The sequence below is a fragment of the Salvia hispanica genome, chromosome 2 (genome assembly GCF_029641045.1).
Source record: "Salvia hispanica isolate PSC_SH4W2 chromosome 2, Shi_PSC_v1, whole genome shotgun sequence".
Taxonomy (NCBI): Eukaryota; Viridiplantae; Streptophyta; class Magnoliopsida; order Lamiales; family Lamiaceae; genus Salvia; species Salvia hispanica.
This window is the reverse complement of record NC_142693.1, coordinates 59754626-59772184: the sequence shown is the minus strand read 5'-3', so window position 1 is coordinate 59772184 and position 17559 is coordinate 59754626. Positions and strand designations below refer to the sequence as shown.

Below are 17559 nucleotides of genomic sequence, written 5' to 3'. Positions count from 1 at the left end.
TAGTACTCTATTTTTAGTTCGACGGGTATCCTTTGATCTCTAATCTAGCCTAATTATTTTATACAGTAGAAAAAGAAAAATAGAAAAAGAGGGAGAAATATATTTATGTGAAAATTTCCTTTTTATTTTAGAATCGATTGGCTCGGTTACATATAATGGATCCGGTTTTAGTTGATTTATTCGGTTGGAAATTCAGTGAAAGCTTATTGAAAAACAGAGACGTATTAATATTTCATTTGCTGATTGTTATCCTCTTCATCAAACCACCTTGGGCAATACAATGGCTTCAACTAATGGAGAAACCGATCAGGTATGTGAAATCTCACCAATTTCCACTCAGTTCTTCGATTCTGAATTTCTGATATTGTTCCTAATCTTTTGTTGCTTCGGTATACAATCAAGAAATGGGCTTTTACTAGATTCGTTTGCTCCGATCAACTAAAAATTGTGTCTTGTGCTGAATTTTTTTCCTGTTTGCAGTCATAAGTATAGTGGGTTTGTTTTGTCGTTTAGTTTCCACTTGAATATATATGAATTATGTTGAAATTGCAGGTTTTGGTGGAAGAGAGGTCATGTGGGAGGATTTTTATGTTGAACAGGCCTAAGCAGCTTAATGCACTTTCGGCTGTAATGGTATGTCTTATGTCGATCAATGGCTGCTCGGTTAAGTTGTTGGGAGCTTGTGGGAGTGTTTTGACTGTAGTTGATGCTTAACTGTTTTAGATTATGATTTAGCAATTGAAGATTGTTTCTTCAACTTTTGATTAGGGAATAGATTTTTTTAGTAGTTACTAGTTTGAATAAGGTGGACTGAAGACTGTGCAAAGAATTCCAAGTGTTTCTGGATTTGGTTGTTTTATAGGTTTAGCTGAATGAATAGATGCAATTATAGAACATCACCGGCTATCACTGATGAGAGCCATTCATTATTCTAAGAATATAGGAATTCGGATTGCCTTGAATTGGTAAAACTATATCAAAACGAATAATTTCCCTTTTAATCTTAGTTGTATTCTGCACTACGCTCTTGTATCCTTTAGGCCTTAGGGATTGCATTTTTCTGTTTACAGCATGTGTTCAGTGCTGCATCTATCTTTCCACTTTGATATCTTTTTGGACTTAACTCATCTCTAGAAAGAAAGTTTTGAGTCGGTGAAAGTATTTTGTTAATGCCACGAAATTGTCTAATATTTCCTGTGCTTACATTCTCATTTTCCTTAGTAACTAATGTTTACTGGTTAGATGAATTGCTTTGCTGATTAAGCATAGTTTGATAAGGTGCTGAAGTTGTTTCTGATCTTTCTCTAGGTGTCTCGTTTGTTGGAGCTTTTTCTTTCATGCGCAGAAGATTCTTCTGTCAAATTCATAATTGTAAAGGTATGTTTCCATAAAATTGGTCTTTGTCTCCAAGACCAGTGATGAAGTGTTTAAGGATGTGGCCTCTAGTGTTCTGATTTTCCTATGCTGTAGTCTGTACTTTGTTAATCTTTCTCTTCTCTTTCTCTTTGAAATAATGATAGGGAAAGGGGAGAGCATTCTGTGCCGGAGGTGATGTAGCAGCAGTTGTTCATGATATTAATCGAGGTAAAAGTCTCTTTTCCCCATAAGTGGTACACCTCATGAACTCCTTTAGTCGATCAATAAACAATGTTAGGTTGCAACTTGCCTTTGGAGGCTATCGTACAAAACCTGATTATTAGTTGAATATGTTGTATGCATATAAGTTGACACAAAATGGTGGATTATGTGTAACTTATCTTAGCTATAATTTTAGAATGCTAAGAAGTTGATGAATTAGATTTTTTTTATATAATTGAGACTAATACAAGCATCCAATTTTTGGTGGTAAGTATAATGGATATTAGTAATTTGAAACATTTTCTTGATTTGATGGCCATTAGGTCCCCTTTGTTTCTGATTATGGTCTATTCCAGTCAGTTTGGTTTAACTAAGTTAATGCATGCTTTGGTTCTTCTGGGATACCGGTATTTTATAAGCTAATATGGCTGCTACCAGGTTTTGACTAGTCATTAGAATCCGAGTGATATTTGTCTTTGAAATTCTTTTGTCTGCTCCTGTTCCATGCATTTGCTCCTGGAATTGTTGCTTGTGGAATTATGCTGTCAGCATTTTTGAGTTAATAACTAAAAGCTCTTTCCTTATACTTGATAATGATTGACACTTTCCTTTGAGCATCAGGTAATTGGAAATCGGGTGCCGAATATTTCCGAAAGGAATTCACATTGAACTATGTCATAGCTACATACATCAAACCCCAGGTGCTTGTTTAGAAAAAAATACATTTTGGTTTGTTATGTTTGTCATAACTATTTGTGGTTGTTGGCTACCTTTCTTATTTGAACAATGATGCAAGACTCACTGTCCCTTTAAAAATGCATTAAAAAGGTTTCAATTCTTAATGGAATTGTCATGGGAGGAGGAGCAGGCGTTTCTGTACATGGTAGATTCCGCATTGCCACGGAGAAATCGGTACTTATCTTGATGTTAACTTTTAAAGAATTTGGAATCTTTGCGTGATACTTGTTGACAATAGTTACTTTATCACATATGACAGATGCTCATCATTATTAGCATGCATATCTTAATAAAAGCTACTTTCCCCATCCCTAAAAAAAATCCATTGTTGTCATTTTGCTATGCCCACAAAAATTAGCATCTGAATTTTAGGAACCATCGTAAATCTAAACTGAGTGATGTATTTTTACATTGGTGCATCTGATATGACATGGTTGTAAGTTTGTATAGTAGATAGTCTAGAAAATTGCTGTTTTATTAAGAGACATTCGGACCTTCATGCAGCTTTTTGCTATGCCCGAAACAGCTTTGGGACTTTTTCCAGATATTGGTGCTTCCTACTTTTTGTCAAGACTCCCTGGATTTTTTGGTAACTTCTCTTTGCTTCTCTTTCCACTATCATTTTTGAGGATAGTATACAGAACACAGTACCTTTCCAGAAATTTCTTATAAATCTGCATCTTTTTTGCTTGAAATCACCAGAAGGAATTGTATAGTCAAATATATGAGTTGTTTTCATGCATTCACATTCCGATTAGATGGTTCCAAATTTTAGTTTACTGTATTTATGTCTTACCTTCGCGAGAAAATACACGTGAATGCATACGCATTTTCCTTTCATTTTCTCTACTGTTTTACGGTGTGAATACCTATTGCATTCTCTACTGTTCTTATGTGGGAAAAGCATGGGCTCCAATAGCACTTATTTGTTTAATTTCTTGGAAATTGGAATTTTCCCTGGCAGGAGAGTATGTTGGTCTGACAGGTGCAAGGTTAGATGGGGCTGAAATGCTTGCATGTGGTCTGGCAACTCACTTTGTTCAATCAGAGGTATTATCCTTTTCAAACTCCTTCTGAACGAGTAAGGTAGTTACTATGTTGTTTTGATAGTCCCTTGATATTCTAGCAAAGGTTTAGGGTTTAGGGTTTAGGGTTAAGGTAGTTACTATGTTGTTTTGATAGTCCCTTGATAGTTACTATGTTGTTTTGATAGTCCATTCAAATTCTCATTTTAGTATAAAACAAAGAGATTTCATGTCCAGTATAAAGGTGTGGTATGGTGGAGTGAATAATATTTAGAGAAGAAGATAATTCGAACATAACTTTATAGAGAGAGGAATAAAAAACTAATGGAGAAGCAAACTGGGAGAAAACAAGAATATGCTGGCAGACCTTCTGCAAGAGCCAAGCACCGAGTGCATCTATTCTGATTAGTGCCTACCATATTCAGATTGTCTACCAGCACATTTCCTTGCTATGATATTAACAGACCTCATCTCTTAGTTGGACAACTGTTAGTTTGTTTTCTAATTTATGTCAACCAACTTCTGAGCAATTTTCCAGTGATATGCTCTGACTACTTACCTATGCAATGTTTCTTTCCCTTTTCAGGCTACCGTTTTTGACCGATGCACAATTTTGTCTTTACCGTGTAGTTGTAGAATATTTTAGCGTTGGAGGTCATAGGGTATGTCTTAATGTTTTTTAAATGCTTCCATTGCTGGACAGAGCTTGCCATTGTTAGAAGAAGCACTTGTAAAAGCAGCTAGCAGTGATCCTACGGTTATATCTTCTATAATTGAAGGATTTTCACATGCTCCGAATTTGAAGAAGAATAGTGCTTATCACAGGTATATACAATTTCGAACACCACTTATGTTGGAACAATTTCGTTATGCTGAACTATAGCATCGTATTACTTTTTCTTGGTACAACTAGAAAATCCTTCCCGATATGGATATTCTGAATATCACCCCTACTTTACTAACTGAATGGATCATACCATACATGGTCTTTGATCGACTTAATTTTCAGTAGTCCATCAACAAATTATGAGTGATTACTTTAGTAGTCTGGCCACAGACCAGACTTTTTCAATCGGATTATGATGCACCGGTATCTGCAGGTTGGACGTTATCAACAAATGCTTTTCTCGAAGAACAGTCGAAGATATTATTGAAGCTCTTGTGAGGGACAATGCATACTTGTTTGATCAAGTGCTTTTTGCCCAGGCTACTTCTAGTTTTACATTTTCTCATCATGTTGTTTATTTTCATGTTTTTAGGAAAGGGTGTCCGCTGACAAGAAGGATGATTGGATCTCTTCCACCATTCAGTCACTGAAGAAAGCTTCCCCTATGAGCCTTAAAATTTCTCTGAGATCGGTATGCTTCAGTGAGCTTTCTTAGATTTTATTATTTGACATCTCAGAAGTTTCAGATTACTCATATCTGTTGGGCTCTGGCATAGCTAATAACCTACGTAAACTTCTGTTTGCTTTCAAAATTTTTACATGATTCTAACGTCTGACGTTTCCCCTCCAGATTAGAGAAGGAAGGCTCCAGGGCATTGGTAAATGCCTTGTCCGAGAGTTTAGAATGGTTTGTCACGTGATGCTGGGAGAAGTCAGCAAGGATTTTGTTGAGGTACCTATGCACCTACTCTTAACTCGTCAACTCTATACGCTCTCCATTAATTTAACGTCTGAAAAAAAAAACTACGCATAATTCAGGGATGCAGAGCTATACTAGTGGACAAGGATAGAAATCCGAAGGTGCACGCTCATTTCTATATCTGTAAACGAAGAATTATCTCACGACTTGTTGCTGATACCCTCCTTTTCTTGTTTCCTGGTTTTGCAGTGGGTGCCCTCAAAGCTAGAGTCGATCAGTGACGAAATGGTGGACCGTTACTTCTCCAAGGTAGATGATGCTGACTGGGAAGATCTGAAACTCCCTGTAAACTCTAGGTTGCCTGCTTATGCCATTGCTAAGCTTTAAAGTTTATTGTCAGCGACTTGTATGATTTCGTCGAAAATATAACATACATTTTCGTTTACATAAATTAACCTCAAATTAGAACCCTAGAACGTTATCACATGATAGAAAGGTTGTATTGTATCAAGAATGGTTCTTCATTGATCCATATGGTGACTCAATGTAGTATGTCTCAGCATGTCAATTTAGAGGCATCCATCTGATATTAAAACTCAGATGGTATTATCTATTTTCTCCTTTTGTGTGGTAAATCTTCTGGTCGGATATTCGATAGTAAGTAATTGAGCCGGAATTTGGAGCAGTGGAGTCGGAGCTTCTTGATTGTTCGAGCTACAGCTGTGAACATCTGGCGACAAATTCTGAGCATGAGAGGACAACCTTTAGACATGCCCTGGACCCGGTATGAATTTAGTCAATTTGTATGAGGCCTGCTGCTGCTCAAGCTTGGTCACAACACAAACCAACAAATAGTGGTCCATTAGCAGAGAAAATTGGTTGTGACATTAATTTTTTAAAATACAAAAATATATATGTCTGAGCCCGGGTTCGAACCGGGGACCTCTAGTGTGTGAGACTAGCGTGATAACCGACTACACCACCCAGACATTGTTGTTTTATGTCTCTCGTTAATTTGAATATATACAAAATAGACACCTATATTAGACAACGTAATCAGATAGTACAGTATGATTTTTCTAATATAAAGTTTTATTAGGCATGTGTTTATTTCTCTATTGAATAGTATCGATATGTAACTAATTTTTTGAGGGAAATCCATATGGGATTATATAGTATAACAAAAATAATCATGTATCCTTCTGATTTTCTAATGAGATCGATGTTCCTTTTGGGCACCAGATTTTAGGAAGCACTGTTCCAAACTTTCTACTCTTGATTCTATTTCCTGATTGTGACAACAAGTATTCATTAAAATTTGAAGTGTCTATTGTCTCAGATTTTTTCCCTTTCAATTGTGGTTTACTAGTACTTTATTATTATAATTAGATTGAATTTGTGGTACAGTCGGATTTGTTTAATTAATTTGATTTAAAATTTTGACGACTTGATAGAATAGCAATGAATAATGGTTGATGTAATTACTCAGGAGATGAGAGAGAGTGCAGATAATAAAGATTGTGATAATGTGGTCAAATTTTGATTGAGAAAGATAAAAAGGAGAAATAAAAAAGACTAATAAAATTAAGATGATATGATGATGAGCAGTTTCTAATGAACTTGATGATTCCTGATTATATCGAGAACCAAACGGAGCTCATCATCTACGCGATATCCCCGTCCCTCAACGGAATCCCCTATCTGCAATTCGTTTGCTCGCACGAGCTTCCCCCATTCATGTTTCAACACTAAGGCACCTGAACCAGCCCACCTCTTTAAGTGCAATATGTATTCAACTCCATAATTAATATCTGCAGTCATCGTCACCACCCTCAGAAAATCTCTTCTTCCATTCGATTCCACTCTTGTTCTCTCTTCCTCTGTCAAAGAAGCCATCAGATCATTCACGCGTCCGCTGATGAGCAACCGGTTGTGATTCCTCCCAACATCCGATGAAGTAAGCTTCTTTTCAAACATGAAAATTGGAATTAGAGCTGGAGCTGGAGCTGGAGCTTCTTCTTGTTGTTGTTCTTGTTGTTGTTCTACTTCCTCCTCCTCCTCTTGTTGTTGTTGTTGTTGTTGTTCTACTTCCTCCTCCTCTTGTTGTTGTTGTTCTTGTTCTTGTTCTACTTCCTCCTCCTCCTCCTCCTCCTCCTCCTCCTCTTGTTGTTGTTCTTGTTCTTCCACCTCCTCGTCCTCTTGGTTAGGGTTTTGCATAGTAGGCTGATCTTCTTGTGTAGAAGAAGATAGGGACAAGACAAGAGATAAGCCATCCTCTTGATTAGGGTTTTGTATAGCAGGTTGATCTTCTTGTGTAGATGATGAAGCTGTGGAAAAGCCAATAGATAACTCAAGAGAAAAGTCATCCTCTTGATTAGGGTTTTGCATAGCATGTTGATTTTCTCGTGTAGATGAAGCAGTGGGAAAGCCAAGAGATAATTCAAGAGATAAGCCATCCTTTTGATTAGGGTTTTGCATAGCAGGTGGTTGATCTTCTTGTGTAGATGATGCAATGGGCAAGCCAAGAGATAAGCCATCCTCTTGATCATTAGGAGGGCTTCTTGTCGCCAAATTTCTTTCAATTTTGGCAAATGGCTCAAGAGATAATTCAAGAAGATAATAGGCATCCTGTTGATTAGGGTTTGTTGTCGTCAACTTTCTCTTTTTTCGTGAACTCTCGCCCATATCAACATGGCCAAGAGATAAGCCATTGAGTTGATTAGGGCTTGTTGTCGCTGCTAACTTTCTCTTCCTTGAAGTTGAAGACTCGTCCATCATCGAACCCGTATCGCCATCGTGAGTTGGAGAGCGGGAGAGATTACCATCAGATTCAGCACGAACATATTTTCCAAACAACATCATTGCTCTCATTCTTGCTTCAATCTGCTATAGATATAATTGATTAATTCTTCCCACCGTAGGAATTAATATATTAAGATGAATAATTGTGTTGATGAAAGGTACTTGCAGATTGATTGAGATTGATTAGATTTATATAGAGGGCTGGAGTTTGAGTTTCAATTTCAATTCCGTTTCCCATTCGCTGTGGGATAACTAACAACATTCCAATTCCCTTTCATATTGTAGGATAATAACATGATGAACTAAAATTTCAATCTTCTTTATTTTTATTTTAATTTGCTTTACGAAAATAACGACATCTTCAATTCATATGATAAATTTTAAGAAATTTAACACAAACTTCAGTTCTTTTTATACTACTCCATTATTTTATTTATAGTAGTATAAGTATAATAATCACGTAAAATTAAAAACCCAAATAACCAATTGCTGAGACTAATTTGCTTGCTACCCTATTTATTAAACGAAATATATCTATTTTAGTACAATTTTATTAAAACATTATATTTGTATATTGTTTCATCCTTATGGTATTTATTAGTATTTTTAAAAAAATGGGTAATAAAATAGTGCGTGGTAATTTTCTAAAAAATTATCTATCTTCGCGCCAGACGCGTACAATAAGTAAAATTTAATCGAAGTTCTCCTAATAATATAGTAGGAGTATAATCTCCATTTGTTTTATACAGTTAATTGTTCATAACTTTAAGCATTTTCAAAAAAATACCCCAACAAATTAAAGATAAATAAGACTTCCTCCAAAATGGGAGGTTCTTTGAAAGGATAACACGAAACTTGGATAGAAAATTAAATTTGATTAAACTTTTCAACTGAATTATTAATTAATGTACTATTTCAAAATTCCGCCAGTTGATCAATCAATATTCCACTATCGAATAATATCATGGGGAAAAATAAACTTTTTAAAAACATCAACAGGTTCATATATTATAGTAGTACTCCATAACTCAAAGTGCACTTCTTTTATTTTCTTTTACATTCTCATTTTATGTTTAATACTATCACATAAAATTAACACGCAAATAAGAATAGCAAATACTACTAGTATTATTTGTGAAGAAAGAAATAGACATGGAGAAAATTCCATTTTTTCCCAAGAATCCTAAATTGTTGAGGCAGTTGCATGATGAAGGAGAAGCAGCTGCATTGTCCTCCAACATTCAACTTATATTATACTGATACAGCATGCTTCCTGACTCTCGTATGAATTTAGTCAATTATTCATACCAGAATTATTAATTTTCATGTGAATATTTGATAATCTTAGTATGAATTGTGATGCAGCATTGGAAGAGTTATATTTTTGGTTTTATTTATTTCCTAGTTAATATAATTAGTAGATGGAAAAATATTAGAAGTAATTGTTTTTCCTTATACGAATTAGGTTTTACTATTTTGCTTATTTTCCTTATAGTTATTTTCCTTCTAGTTTTATTTTTCATAAGTTTAGGATTTTCCTTTGCCTATATAAAGGCCTCATTGTTGAACTTATTAAACAGACTTTGAATATACTCCCTCCGTCCCATTAAATATGCAACATTTGAGAATCGGCACAGGTTTTTATGTAGTGTTGTTTTGTGAGTTAATGAAGAGAGAGAAAGTAAGAGAGATGGAAAAGTAGAGATAGAGATGTTTCTATTTTAGGAAAGGTTTCATTTTTAATGGGACAGACCAAAAAGGAAAACGTTTCATTTCTAATGGGACAGAGGGAGTATAATTTTGCATTGAGTTTTTATACTCCGAAGTTCTCAATTAGTTTGAGTTATTTATCTACCAGTTCAGTCATTCTCATACGTTTTTGCATCATTTGGTATCACGATCCAGGTTGATTATCAATGGCTGAACGTAGACATGGCGGCAGATGTGGCGATGCTCGTGGTAGCGGTCGTGGTGGGGGACATGTAGATCTCCCAAACGAAGAGGCTGTACGGAAACGTGATCTGCGCGACATCGAGATTGATGATCTGAGACAACAGGTTTGAGACTCCAGCGCGACATCGAGATCGATGATCTGCGACGACAGGTTCGAGACCTCCAGCGACAGGAAGAGCGTCATCAGAAATCCAAACCAAAGAGGTCTAATGCGTCGTAACGTCGTTTGATGGGTGATCCAGTATTTGACGACGTCTGCAGTAGCCAGCCAAAGTCCAGTTCAAACTTCAGCGGCTTTAACAAGCATCGCGATTTCGACCATGATTCGATCTTCACATCATCTGACACGGATGAACTGTCGAAGAATTGTAACAACAATATATTGTCGATGCCGGTGTATGATACGCCCATATACGACGAGGATATGTTGTCATGCTGGTGTATGATGAGCCCGTCTATGACGAGCAGTGACAGATCCAGCTCAGGCCAAGCCACTGCTCCAGCGGGGGCTTGGCCGGAGCCAGACTGCTAAGACTACCGGAGATTACAACCTTATAGGGGCGCCACGCTCAGGTTGAAGAAGCTGTTGCAGAAATTAAATGAAGAAGAAGATGAGCAGTTTGGGTTTTAAATTTGATTGGTGAACTTAATACTTCCTCCGTCCCGCTTAAGATGACACGTTTTCCTTTTTAGTTTGTCCCAACTAAGATGACACATTTCCTTTTTTGGTAACTTTCTCTCTCCAATTAATACACTCAACCCCTTTTTCTCACTCTTATTAAAATATCCATCTTTCTTTATCTCTCTATTTTAATACTTACATTCACCTTCTCTCTGTCCAATTAAACACTTTAACCAAAAACTCCTAAAATCCCGTGCCGGCTAAGCAATGTGTCATCTTAGCCGGGACGGAGGGAGTAATAAAAAACTAAAAGGCCCAGAGCCCAATAATATTTAATAGACTAGGCGTCTACAGTTCTCTAACTCTAAGCCATTTATTTATTTCTTTTTTTTCATTAATTGCTACAGTTTTATACTACCAATTCCTAAACAACAAATCTATGTGACCAAATTTTGTACAACCAAAAACTAGTTTATTTGAAAAAAAAATAGGTTTATTTATGCATTTAATTAAAGTATATGTATGCATATATAGTACATGGAAAATGTATAATATTGTGGTCATATATTTATGATTTGTGTATAATTTTTTTAATTTTTAAGAACTATAAATGTAATTAGTGCATACTTTTATTCAAATTTTTAAAAAAATAGGAAGGAAATTTAAATATAAAAATAAAAAATGAGGTTAAATGCTAAAAAGTCTTTTTAACTTGTTCACTTACTATATTTATTATTAAATATATAATTAATACATCAAATTATTAATATAGCCTTATTTTGGTTGTACAAATTTAGTTGTTTATCAGCACTCATTTCTAAATTCCAATCCATATATCTGTGCGTTAATTTAATAATTCATAACATCAATTTATGTATTTATTACGTGTATTATTAGGTGGCATTTTCTTTCATTTTCTATTTGTTATATAAATTGCCTTATGTTGAATATTAATGACGATCCTTGGAGAGAAAATTTTTCACTAAATAAATACAATAAAATAAATTATAAATTTTATAATTTTACATTGAATGATAATATTAAAAATTTTGTTGTTACCAAAACGTGTCCTAAAGTTTTGGGATGGTGTCATATGAGGAAATATTATATTGTGGTTTGTTTTAATTTTGTAAAGATTTTATATGTAAAGTGGAATACTTTATAAGTATTAATATTTTGATACTCCCCACGTCCTCCATTAATTGTTCACTTTTGTCATTTTCGTCCGTCTCCCTCGTTAATTGTCCACTTTCACTTTACCATAAATGATAAGTAGGTCCCGCATTCACTAACTTATTTCATTCACTTTTTATTATAAAACTAATAAATAAAAGTGAGACTCATATTTCACTAATTTTTTAATCCACTTTCCTTTATATTTCTTAAAATCTGTGTCGAAACCAAAGTGGACAATTAATAGGGGGTGGAGCGAGTAATATTTTAGCACCGGCTTGTTTAAATTTCTGGATCCGTCACTGATGACGGAGATATATTGTCAATGCCGATGTATGATAAGCTGAGGATATATTCTATGAGCTCCCTGGATTGGTGAGCAAATCTCCACCTCCTTCCGTGAAATTTGACGACGCTGCCGAAGTTGAGGATGTTGCCATCAATGACGATGAGGAGTTGGAGGAAATTGTGGCTATGCCGCAAAGAGAGGTCACAGACATTGAGGTTGTTGATTTTTCTGAAGATGTGGATTTATTGAAAGGTAATAAGTGCACGACTGTTGGTTCTGAATTCTGATGCATTTAGGCGAGGTTCATCACGGGATCTGAGGATTCTATACAGTCAAGAAAACGAGGATGGAATGGGCTGAGCCGCGTGAGTCTTGCTGACGTTTCTATAAAATCACAAAAGACTAACCGGGAAATATATTGGGTTATAGAGAAGAAAAAGAAGAAGAAGAAGAAGAGGAGGGAACCGTGTGAGTGGGAGTGTTTAATTGAGCTTACTGATACATCCTTGGAGATTCAAGAGATCGCAGAGACTAATGAGCATAATGCGGTGAACTCTGCATTATATGGGTTAAGGAAATACCCGCCCCCGTCCGTGAAATTTGACGATGTTGTCGATGACGATGAGGAGCTCTCCACAGCCTTCCCCCGCTTCGAATCTGTCACGAAGCTCGCGCTTAAATGCGACCACAGATCCGTCAGCATCGGCGATGTCGAGGCGCTGATTCTAAGCTCTGCGACTACCGCGAGCTCACCAATGAAGTGATGTCGATTTTTTCCCCAAATTGCAAAAATCTGCATAAATTCTCGTGTGGGTCTTACCCTTTTGGGGCTAAAGGGATGAACGCGTTGATCGAGAATTGCGGATTGCGGGAAGAGCTCTCGGTCAAGCTATTGCAAGGAATGATTGACGCAGCTGCGGCTGATGCATTTGGGCCAGCTGCTGATTCTTTGAAAATTATTTGTTTGAAATATCTTTACAATGGGCAGTTTTTAAAAGTCGACGGCGGCGGCTTTGCCATTGATGACGATGCAGAGGAGGATTGTTCAGACCTGCTTTGTCTCTTCTACGACTCAGTTTACCGTTCGTGCAGTTCGTTGTTTGAGCACTGCGCGTCGACGCACTCATTTCATTTTTATAAAATTAAGAGAGCTCATAAGTTGGATTTCATGCAAGTGTTTTATGCTCATTAATTACGTTAGGCCACAGGCAGCAGCCAACAAATCTTGGAGTTGGGAGACAACATTTAGTTTTGATGGGAAAATAAATAGCGGTGGTGGTGAAGAATTAGAAGGAATGCCACGTTTCCAAGTTTTAAAAGCAAAGGGACATTATAGAAGTGGTAAAAATAATGAGATGCTCCTTAAAATTTGTTCGAGAAGCTAAGAAGTGGTGGAATCTATAACTAAAGGGGCAGTTGAGAAATTAACAAAAATGCCATTAAAAAGTTGTTTGGTCGGGAAAATCATTCATTGACAAAATAATAAGAAATATTATTGGATAAAAAATTGGTGCAATTAAATGGTGGCTTCTTGTAGAGATTAAACATATATTGATAAATCATTAGTTGAATCTGCAATTTTGAGAACTATTGCTGTGGATTGATTTTGTGATTTTTGATTGCAGATGAGAGAGAGAAGGTGAGAAGAAGAAAAATGAGAGGAAGAAAAAAGAGAGCCAGCGACGCCGGCTATGCAGTCACCGGAATCCTCTCCGCATCGCCGTCGGTGCGATTTGTCGATGCGATTTGACGGTGGCAGAACTGGCAGTAGAGCTGGAAGAATTGATGAGGCAGGGTGGTGGGTGGCTGATCGAGAACTGGTGAGGCAGAGCGGTGGTTGTGGAGGCCGCCGATTTGAGAGAGAAGAAGAGAGAGCAGTGGACGGCGGCGAGCGTTTGACCGAGGTCAGCAGGCGGGCATGAAGCTCGCGGACTAGCTGGTGAGGTAGGGCGGGGCGGGCGTTGTGGTCGTGTCGGCGCCGATAGCAGTGGGCGGCGGCGGGCGGGCGGGCGTGAAGCTCGCTGAAGAAATGGCGAGGCACGGCGATGGCGTGTCGGCGCCGATTAGGGAGATAAAACAGAGAGATGCGGGGCAAGCGGGAAAGATAGAGAGGAGAGAGAGATGGGGCGCCACTTTTAGGGTTTGAGAATTTATTAATTTATGTTAGTATTTGGGCTTTATTTAGGGCTTTAAGGATTTATTTCCGTCCATAAAAAATAGATCACTTTGTGTATGGCACGAGTTTTAATGTAGAATTGGTAAAGTAAGAGAGGAGAAAAAGTACAAAAAGTAAGAGAGATAGGGAGAAAAAGTGAGTAAAGTACAAGAGAGAGGAGAAAAAGTACAAAAAACAAAAAGTAAGAGAGATAGGGAGAAAAAGTGAGTAAAGTACAAGAGAGGGAAGAAAAAGTGGAAAATGTATGAGAGATAAACTTTCCATTTTTAGAAATGGTGCTATTTTTTGTGGACGTCTCAAAATGACAAAGGTGATCTATTTTTTGTGGACGGAGGGAGTAATATTTGGGCTTTATTAAGCTTTAAATGTACTCTATTTTTTATATTTAAAGTTTAATGGTAAATAGAGTTTAATTTGGGTGTTTTGCTTTGTTACTATGTCATAATTTATAGGTTCAATTTCAAAACTTCATTTATTAGACTTTGCATATGCATTTTTAAAATGAAATTCTTTCAAATAAATAACAAAATGATATTATTTGGGAGATGGTACTCATCGAATAATATAACAAAATAATTTGTGTTGTAATTGTACTCTTTGTGCAAAATATCAAATAAAATTAAATAGATATGACAAGGTTACCAAAAATATAATGCTTTAAACATACATATTATATCACACATTAAGTATTAAAAATACCACTCTTAATGTTATGTATAAGCAAGTTTATAAAAATTTATAAACTCCATTTCTTTTATATTAGTTGAGTTTTTACTCTTAATAACATGTGATGTTTGTCGCCGATCTATGATATTTGTGGGCGAACGAAGAATTTCGATCAAATTCTTCATTGTTGAGTGTGCGTATGAAGTTGTGATTGTTAGAGAGCAATAAAAATTGAAAGAGGTAGTATAAAATATTAATGACATTAATGTGTGCTAGAACATAAGGAGTAGAATTTAATTAATTATGAAATATATGAATTAAAACTAAGTATTAATTTTAATGTTTAAAGTTTTGTATTCCAATAGTTAATTTTTCTTGAAAACCTTCCACTTCCAATTATTTTTCACAAAATCTTTTCTTTTCAAATTTTGATTTATATATTAGAACTTGATGTGGGAAACTAAATAGGGAGAAAGCCGATAATATAATCATACATTTGAAAATGGAAACGTTACTCATTGTACATAAATATATTTATCACCAATATTAATGCTAATTAACGCTTTGCATTACCAAAAAACTTTTTATTTTCAGATTCTACTGTTATCATTTTGTGATTGTTTACATGCGCACGTAGGATAGTTAGTAAGTAAGTATGATATTAATTATTAAGTTATAAATGTAATTTAGTATTCTTTATTACTATTACTATAAAATTGTTTTTATTTTATTTTATTGTAATATTCGGATGATGTTTATTATAAATACTTCATCCCTCGTCCCTATAGAGTATAAACATTTGATTTGGCACTGGTTTAATACATAACTGGAAAAGTAAGAGAAAGATCGATTTTTTTTAAAGTACTGTTAATGAAGAATGAGTCTCATTATTAAAGAGAAATGAGTTTTCAAAACTAGAAAATTCATACTTATCATAGACGGACTAAAAAAATTATAATTCATACTTTTCATGGACGAGAGAGTAATTAGCATAACCATTACAAATTTATGATATTTATATAAACTTATAATTTTTACTTTACAATTCAAAATTCATTTTATAAAATGTTTACATGACTCAAACATTCCCAAGGGAAACATGCCAACTATCATAATGGAGGGTTTTCAAGCAAATAACATTTTCCTCATTTTAGTTGATTAATTGAGAATGTTAAGTTACTAATCTAACATTAAAAATATAATAATAAATTTATTGTATTAAATTATTTAATAGTGTAATCGTTTACATAACCGTGGTGTCTCTCTTTGTTAAGTTGGAGCACGTTAGTATCATTTTTTCTGCATTACAGTTTTGAGAAAAAAATGCGTATCTCAATTAAATGAATCATACATAACATTTGACACATTCTCTTTGTTAAGTTATTTAAGAACAATATCAAGTATGGCTTTTTACGGGGATTCATAATTATTTATGTTAATTGTGATTATGTGAATTTTTCAATAAAAATTGTGAACTATATCTCAATTTTATATGTTAGTATTTCTCAATCGTTTGTTTGTATATCCGATTCTATTTATATTTTTTCCCTCATGTCCTTTCGTTATAGTGGATTGATAAATTGATAGATGTAGAAGTAGAAGTATGTTTTTTAAATCTTTATAATCTTATGAATACAAAGTTTAAATAGTTTCTATTCTTGATTTGCCATAATTTTTACATTTTCTTCTATATACTTTTTAATTTGATTTAATTCCTCTTATTTTTTGAAACTTATTTGGTCCGTGCATAGCACAGGTGGTAACACTAGTACTTTGTAAAGCTGCAGTGGTATGTGAACTGCAATGGCATGGCAGAACATGGTCTGAATGCTGCCATTGGTGATGCACATCTAGAGTTCCGGATTGTACCCAAACAATATGTTGTTGAATGGCAAAGATGGCTTGAAAACATCCGTGATTGGTGCATTTTAAGGCAGATTTGGTTGATCCATCGTATCCCCGCCTGGTATATGGAGTTGGAAGATGATAAGCTCAAGGGGCTTGGTGCATACGATGATCGGTTTGTAGTTGGAGAAATTTTGAATGGGTTAAGATGTTATTTCAATAAAGCAGACTCAAGGACGGACTCAAGGACAAGTCCTTTTCAAGGAGGGGAGTATGATGCAGTATTGGAAGAGTTATATTTTTGGTTTTTTATTTATTTCCTAGTTAATATAATTAGTAGATGGAAAAATATTAGAAGTAATTATTTTTTCTTTTACAAATTAGGTTTTACTATTTTGCTTATTTTCCTTATAGTTATTTTCCTTCTAGTTTTATTTTCTATAAGTTTAGGATTTCTCTTTGCCTATATAAAGGCCTCATTGTTGAACTTATTAGACAGACTTTGAATATATAATTTTGCATTGAGTTTTTATACTCCGAAATTCTCAATTAGTTTGAGTTCTTTATCTACCAGTTCAGTCATTCTCATACGTTTCTGCATCAAATTGTTTACTAGTTACTACCAACAAGTATGTATAGTAAACAAATTCAAATCAATTTAGGGTTAATTCTATCTGATCATATAATTCCTAATTTCCTATAACAAATTAAATGTCTTCATAAGTTCATACTTTAACCTATTTTTCAACTAAGTTATAGCTAAATTAAACTAATTACTAAAAACCAGTGAAACTCTACCAATAATGCAAAGAAAAGGAGAAGAAAAATAAATGAAAGTGAAAATGCCTGACCCGGGATTGAATCGGGGCTCTACCAAGTTATCAACAGTAGTTTGAATGAAAGTTATAAAACCAAAAAAAAAACGTCTAAGCCTCCAACCGGGGACCTCCAGTGTGTGAGACTAGCGTGATAACCGATTACACCACCAAGACTGGCTTATTCCCTTCTTTTACTCTTCTCTTTAACTAATTCATCATAAAAATAATTGAACAATCAGCCGACGTTGAGTTGTAGTTAATTTCATTTTTAGTAATACAAAAAAAGCA

The 17559-nt window shown here is 35.1% G+C and overlaps 1 protein-coding gene and 1 non-coding gene across 2 annotated transcripts; one reads left to right on the top strand and one right to left on the bottom strand.

Annotated features, from left to right (window-relative positions):
* The first annotated feature begins 154 nt into the window (after positions 1-154).
* LOC125202525 (3-hydroxyisobutyryl-CoA hydrolase 1-like) lies at positions 155-5540 on the top strand. The gene is made up of 14 exons (XM_048100934.2): positions 155-310; positions 553-633; positions 1309-1377; positions 1521-1584; positions 2200-2279; positions 2407-2490; positions 2821-2905; positions 3281-3366; positions 4045-4166; positions 4442-4502; positions 4601-4699; positions 4859-4960; positions 5047-5088; positions 5177-5540. Exons 1-14 carry the CDS (start codon positions 281-283, stop codon positions 5312-5314), a joined length of 1143 nt encoding a protein of 380 aa, XP_047956891.1. The 5' UTR covers positions 155-280; the 3' UTR covers positions 5315-5540.
* Positions 5541-5842: 302 nt separating this feature from the next.
* TRNAV-CAC (transfer RNA valine (anticodon CAC)) lies at positions 5843-5916 on the bottom strand. The gene has a single exon. It is a non-coding gene; the product is annotated as a tRNA-Val (tRNA).
* Between the last annotated feature and the right edge of the window lie 11643 nt (positions 5917-17559).

Bases quoted from the DNA above. Each gene is read 5' to 3' on its own strand.
- LOC125202525 (XM_048100934.2), top strand. From the start codon at position 281: ATGGCTTCAACTAATGGAGAAACCGATCAG. The intron at 311-552 runs GTATGTGAAATC...TTGAAATTGCAG, and splicing joins CTAATGGAGAAACCGATCAG to GTTTTGGTGGAAGAGAGGTC. The intron at 4,961-5,046 runs GTACCTATGCAC...CGCATAATTCAG, and splicing joins TCAGCAAGGATTTTGTTGAG to GGATGCAGAGCTATACTAGT.